Raw genomic sequence first — 7,797 nt, forward strand, 5'->3', positions numbered from 1 at the left:
AGAGCATACCTCAAAATAATAAAGGCCACATATGACAGACAGTTAACATCATATACTCAGTGGTGAAAAGCTGAGTTTCCCTTAAAATTAGGAATGAGACAAGGATATCCACTTTTACCACTTTTACTCAATATAGTATTGGAAGTCCTAGCTACAGCAATAGATAAGAAAAAGAAATAAAAGGCATTTAAATTAGAAAGGAAGAAGTATAACTGTCATTCGAAGATGACATGATACTCCATATAGAGAACTCTAAAGACTCTACCACAAAACTATTAGAATAAATGAATTCAGTAAAGTAGCAGAATACAAAGTTATATTCAAAAACTGGTCGCATTTTTATACACCAATAATGAATTATCAGAAAGAGAAATTAAGAAAATAATTCCATTTACAATTGCATCAAAAAACAAACAAAGCAAACGAAAATCCTAGGAGTAAATTTAACCAAGGAGGTAAAAGACCTGTACTCAGAAAACTATTACACACTTAAGAAAAAACTGAAGATAAAAATAAATGTAACCATATACCGTGCTCATGAATAGGAAGAATTAACGTCATTAAAATGTCCATACTACCCAAAGCAATCTATAGATTCAATGCAATCCCTATTAAAATATCAACATCATTTTTCTAGAACTAAATAATCCTAAAATTTATACAGAATCTTTTAACAGAAGACCCCAAATAGCCAAAGCAATCTCAAAAAAGAACAAAGTTGGAGGTACCATACTACATGATATCAAACTATTTTACAATGCTATAGTAATCAAAACAGCATGGGACTGGCATAAAAAGACACAATAAAAAAAAAAAAAACAGAAAAACCCATGCCTATATGGTCAATTAATCTATGACAAAAGAGGCAAGAATAAACAATAGGATAAAGACAGTCTCTTTAATAAATGCTGCTGGGAAAACTGGGCAGACATAGGCAAAAGAATGAAACTGGGTCACTTTCTTACACCACGTACAAGAATAAACTCAAAATGGATTAAAGACCCAACACCGTATAACTCCTAGAAGAAAACATAGGCAGCAAACTCTTAAATGTCACTCTGAGAAATACGGTTTTTTGGATGTCTCCTCAGGCAAGGGAAACAAAAGAAAAACAAATGGGACCACATCAAGCTAAAGAGTTTCTGCACAGCAAAGGAAACCATCAACAAAACAAAAAGACAATCTACTGAATAGAAGATATTTGCCAATGATACATCTGATAAGAGGTTAATATCCAAAATATATAAGAAACTCATACAACTTAACACCAAAAAAATACACAATCCAATTAAAAAATGGGCAGAGGACCTAAATAGACATTTCTCCAAACAGGACATACAGATAGATAGCCAACAGACATATGAATAGATGCTCCCCATCACTAATCAGGGAAATGCAAATTAAAACCACAATGAGATATTACCTCACATCTGTTTGAATGGCTATCATCAATAAATCACAAAACAAGCATTAACGAGGATGTGGAGAAAAGGGAACCCTCATGTACTGTTGGTGGGATTGTAAACTGGTGCAACCACTATGGAAGACCATGTGGAAGTTCCTCAAAAAATTAAAAATAGAACTACCACATGATCAAGCAATTCCACTGCTAGGTATTTATCCTAAGAAATCTAAAACACTAGTTTGAGGAGATATGTGCACCCATATTTTCAGTGCAGCATTATTTACAATAGCCAAGATACAGAAGCAATCTGTGTCCATCGACAGATAAGGAGATAAAGGAATGATATATATATACAATGGAATATTACTCAGCCATAAAAAAAGTGAAATCTTGCCATTTCAACAACATGGATAAACCTAGAGGTTATTATGCTAAGTGAAATAAGTCAGAGAAAGAAATACCATATGATTTCACTTATAAGTGGAATCTAAAAAAAACAAAATGAACAAACCAAACCGAAACAAACTCATAGATACAGAGAACAAACTGATCGTTGCCAGATGGGAGGGAGGGTTGGCAAGCTGGGTGAAAAATATGAAGAGATTAAGAAATGAAGCTGACAGTTACAAAATAGTCACAAGGATGTAAAGTACAGCTTATGGAATATAGTCAATAATGTTGTCATAGATATGTATGGGTACTAGACTTACTGAGGTGACCACTTCTAAGTTATATAAATGTCTAATCACTATGTGGTACACCTGAAACTAATATAATATTAGTGAATATAATATAATATTGTATGTAAATTGTAATTGAAAAATTTTTAAAAATCCAAAAAAAATTAAAAATTAAAAAAATCTATACACAAAGTACACAGACTGTACGGGCAGAGTTCAATGCATTTTCACAAAGTGAACATATCTGTGTAACCAGCACTCAGATTGAAAAAATAAAACATTACCTGTAAATAAAGTAAATCAGCACACAGTAAATACTCAATAAAGTTATCATTTTATATTATATAAAGTTATTACTTTAATCCTATACTTTAAAATGTGTTTCATTGAGTAGATTTTAATCACATGGATTTTAATCACATAGATTTTTATATTTTGAGAGGCAGTACCTATATACCTATAGTTAAGAACACAGATCCTGGGGTAAACCCCCAACCCCTAACCCTGGTTCCATCAATGGCTTGCTGTGAAACCTTCGATGAATTACTTAATCAGTGTGCCTCCATTTATTTTAGAGTTGTTAGAAGGATTAAAATACATGTTTAATTCTACAACTCTGCCTTGCACATAGTTAGCTGTTATGTGAATGGGAAATGAAATGATTTTGGAAAAAATATACTACCCTTAACAATGATTATTTCTGACGCGTTTAGAGCAGACTTATGTTTTCTTTTACAGTCTTCCATAATTAGAAAGCAACAAAAAAATTTGAGAAATAAAGATGGCCCTTATATATTTCTTAGTATATTTAATTCTCAGTAATACCACTGAGAAGAGATTCTTTTCAAATCCTTTATCCTTGGTTTTAGAAACTTTTTTACCCTTAACTAAGAAAAGGAAGCAAGATTATCACCATCCAGTCTTCCTTTGTCAAATCCATACCTTCATTCTATTACAACTTTATAGTATCATGTTCTAAGTCACTGATTTGCATCTGAAAAGGTAAGTTTCTTTGTTTATTAATATATGATTTTTCTCAATGCCTTTGACTAGCTTGAGAAGAAAAAGCTTAATGGCTAAATTTTAAAATCCTTAGCTTGTCTGTAAAGGAAAAAAAAAAAGCAAACAAAAAATATTAAGTAGTATCAAGGGATGAAGAAACCACTGGGTTTAATTTTTTGTTTTTAAAAATTATTGTAAAATACACATAATACAAAACTTGCCATTTTAAGCATTAAAAAGTATACAATTCAGTAACATTAAGTACATTCGCAGTGTTGCACAACCATCATCACTGTTTAGTTCCAGGACTTCTTCATCATCCAAATAGAAACAATATAACCATTAAGCAGTCATTCCCCATTCCCCACTTTCTCCAGCCCCTGGAAACTACAAATCTGATTTTTTTTCTCTATGAATTTGCCTATTTGGGGATATTTTATATAAATGAAATCACATAATATGTGGCCTTTAATGTCTAGCTTCTTTCTTTTACTCAAGATGTTTTCAACATTCATGTTGTAGCATGTATCAGTATTTGATTCCTTTTATAATTGAATAATATTCTATTGTATGTATATATATTTCATTTCCATTCATCCATTGATGGACATCCAGGTTGTTCCTACTTTTTTGGACATTGTGAATAGTGCTGCTATGAACATTCGTGTACAAGTTTTTATTTGAATATCTGTTTTCAATTCTTCTGTATACACCTAGGAATGAAAGTGCTGGATTATACAGTAATTCTGTTTAACATTTTTAGGAACCTACTTGACTTAATTTTTAATAGAGATAGCAAGCAGTTTGCCAGGCATCGACCTCTGTTAAAAAAAAAAAAAACTAAACTGAGTGATATGTCCAAATAAGTCACCTGTATTACCAAAAACTGGTTAGTTTTAGTTGTAGATAGATCAATTCCCTCCAACAAACTTTTACCATAAAAATACAGCTTTACATATAGAAACTACATGCTAGGCACATTAGTTATTATCTCCAAAAAGTAAATTATTCAATAGTCTGAAAAATATCCTTTCATACCAGTCCTTACATTGCCACACAAAACAATGGGAAACAATATTTATTGATGGTCTTTCCTCTAAATCTCTTACTATCAAGATCATCACAACTTATTTTTGTATAGCAAAATGCTTTTTGATATGAAAGACATCTTCCTAAATTATTTTTAAAAAGTAAAAAGCGTCAACTTGCAAATCTTTATAACACCTGAAAGGCATATTTAAAAAATAAAATTCGATTATCAAGTTCTTTGTGAATCACTAATCTAAGGGAAAGTCTTACCTGCTCCAACTGGGTAGCGAATGCTATGGTCACTGACATAATGAAGAAGTCAGTACAATACTCTGCTGGTCCAATCTGATGGTAGCCTCCCTCCTCATTCAGCACAGCCACGATGTCCTTGGGGTCAAGCCCAAATCGGCTGGCAGGTACTTTACAAGGAAAAACACAATTAAACTACTTTGTAGTTTGCCATAAACCATTATAAGATTTTGAAAGCTGGTTATACTTTTTCATTTGCTTGGCAGTTTTCATAGATACATATACTATCTCAATAAGGTTTCCAATGTGTTTATACACACACACACACACACACACACACACACACACACACACACACCCCATTTTCTTTCTGCACATAAAAACCATATTTTGAAATAAGATAATATTTTTAAAACTTCAATTTAATAAACCACATAAAAAGGCATCACAGGTTTCCTGAAGTGAATCTAAACGGGAACTGAAAAAAAGCAAAACTTGGCCAAAAAGAGAAGGTGACTGAAAAGAGAATGAGGGAGTGAAAAAGAGTGTCTAAGGCAGAAAAAACAATATGTACAAAGACTCAGAAGAAAGAGAAAGCACAAGGTTAGAGACTGAAATAGGTGTGATGTTCTGCGTCATAGATGGAGGACTGACATGTAGAAAGGTGAGGCTGGAGGGATAAGCAGAAGCCAGATCAGAGTCTTCTTGAATGCCATGTTAAAACATCTGGAGCGTTTTCTAAGAATAAGGGAAAACCATGAAACAATTTTGAGACAAGAAATTACATAAACAAATAAGCTTCAGTACGAAGAGAACTGAGAGGGATAGGGTTTTTCAAATTGATTAAGGAAAAAAAGACTACACACAACTAAAATAATAGACAATATTCAGCATTAGAGAAAATGCAGAAAAGTGAGCACTCTCCATGTTGGTAAGTATAGACTAGTATAAACTTCTGAAAAGTAACATCTCAGGGCTTAGCAAAGTTTTATACACAAGCAATTCTTGACTCTTTCAGAAGTTAATCCAGAAGAAATAAGCTTATTGAAGTAATGACTAAACATAGCATAATGGCATAATAAAAATTACAAGGCATACTAAAAGACATAGACTCTAGAGTCACATAGGCCTAGGGCCCAATTCCAGTTCTGCCTTTCACCAGTTGTATAGGGAAACTATGATCTCCTTTAGTCTCCATGTTTTCTTCTGCAACACTCTTAATGTTGATGAGAAAAATCAAATTAAATAACTAAAGCAATATACTTAGCACAGTATCTGACAATTAAGGACTTTAATAAAGGTCCACAGAGCTTAGAAGTCAAAGTAATAATTATGACAGGTCTCACTGTCACAGAAGGGAGTTACAAGTATGGAAAGGGAGAACACTAGGATAAATCTTGTGGTGCAGGACTGGATGGATTTCAAGGTGTCGAAGTGAATGTATGCTGTTCAATAAATGCATGGATAAAGAGATATATATACTCATGTGTATGTGTGAGTATATATGTGTATGCATGTATGCACAAATTCCCTCACTTCCTTCAATGAAAGGGCTTGGAAGCAGCAACAGGCCAGTAGCAATTGGCATACCTAGCACTTGAGCCTGACTTCTAAATATCATTCTTCACTAAAAGAAGCAAGGGTACTTAAAGGAATGGCTGAATCCAAGGCTGAGACAGGGAAAGTAAGATGAACTTGGACTGTTTTCTCATGCTAGAATACAAGAAAAAGCTCAAAAATTATAGAGATAATTAAAAGAAACCAAAGAAGTTTGAATGGGCTCCCACTGTCCAAATCTGGGATAAATATTAAGTTAAAAAATTGTAACTCATAAATAAAAAAGAAAACTCTAAGTCCATACTTATACAATATAAAGAAATGAATTGAAAGTTTAGTGAGGAATATTTTCATAATTTTATAATACACATCACCTTACGCAATTAATCAAAGTGATCATCATCAATAATAGGACAAACCAAAATTTTGTACCACTTGATAATAAGAAAATAAGAAAAACAGAGCATCACTTCTGTGGTATTCCTGCCAAAGATGTATAAACTAAATCTAATATCAGACAAACCCAAACAGTACAGGGGCACAGGCTCACCAAAAGACTAAGATTTAATGATAGGACTACAGAACACTTATCCTCCCAAACCTTACCAATATATTACTAAAGGCCTATTTTCCTTGTATCCATTTTATCATGTGCACCTTTCAACAAAAAATTACAAGACATACTAAAAGGCCAAATCATCATCATCATCTAACCCCACATTGTTCAAGGTCAGCTGTATACCAATTCTCTACAATCTTTTTCAGAAAACAGAAGCAGAGGGAAGAGTTCCTAACTCATTCTATGAGGCCAGCGTTACCCTAATATTAAAATGAGACAAAGACATTACAAGAAAAAAACAAACCTATCTATCTCTCATTAACTTAGCTGCAAAAATCCTCAACAAAATATTAGCCGATTGAATTCAACAATGTATAAAAAAAAAAAAATACATACATGCCACTATGACCTGAGATTTATCCCAAGTATGTAAGCCTGGTTCAACATTCAAAAATCTTAATGTAATTTGTCACACCAATAAGCTAAAGAAAAAAAACCACATGATCTTATCAATAGATGTAAAAAGCATTTGACAAAATTCAAATGCTTTTTACTCACCCATGATAAAATACTCTCAGCAAACTAGAAATAGATTGTGACTTCCTCAACTTGACAAAGAACATCTACAAAAGCATACACCAAACATTATACTTAATGGTGAGAAGCTTTCCCATAAGATCAGGAAAAAGGCAAGGAGGTCCCCTTTCACCATAGCTTTTTCAATATCATACAGGAAGTCCTAGTAAATGCACTAACACAGTGGTCCCCAATGTTTCTGGCACCAGGGACCAGTGCTCCTATGAGAATTTGATGCCTGATGATCTGAGGTGGAGCTGAGGCAGTGACGCTAGTGCTGGGGAGCAGCTACAAATACAGATGAAGCTTCGCTCACTTGCCAACTCACGTCCTGATGTGCGGCCTGGTTCTTAACAGGCCACAGACCAGTACCAGTCTGCAGCCTGGGAGTCGGGGACCCCTGCCCTAACACAAGCAAAGGAAATAAAAAGCATGCATACTGGAAACGAAGACATAAAATTGTCTTTGTCTGCAGGCAATATGACTATGTAGAATATTCGTCTATGGAAAGACTCAAAAAAAAAAAAAAGTCCTAGATTACATGAAAGTTGCAGGAAACAAGGTTAATTTATAAAAGCAACTGCTTTCTTACGTAACAGTAATGAACATGTGGAATTTAAAATTAAAAAAAAAAATTTACATCAGCACCCAAAACATAAACAATTACTTAGGAATAAATCTAAAAAAATATGTGCAAGATCTATATAAGGAAAACAATAAAACTCTGATGAACAAAATCA

At 33.3% G+C, this 7,797-nt stretch overlaps 1 protein-coding gene across 1 annotated transcript in view; it reads right to left on the reverse strand.

The window, feature by feature from the left end:
* CEP120 (centrosomal protein 120) overlaps window positions 1-7,797 on the reverse strand; it is a 70,208-nt gene that overhangs the window by 50,439 nt on the left and 11,972 nt on the right. Inside the window, exon 5 of the mRNA XM_023529605.1 lies at window positions 4,387-4,535. Coding sequence (XP_023385373.1) covers window positions 4,387-4,535 — 149 coding nt within the window. The remainder of the gene's footprint in view (window positions 1-4,386; window positions 4,536-7,797) is intronic.

Source organism: Pteropus vampyrus, unplaced genomic scaffold, assembly GCF_000151845.1.
Source record: "Pteropus vampyrus isolate Shadow unplaced genomic scaffold, Pvam_2.0 Scaffold39, whole genome shotgun sequence".
Classification (NCBI taxonomy): Eukaryota; Metazoa; Chordata; class Mammalia; order Chiroptera; family Pteropodidae; genus Pteropus; species Pteropus vampyrus.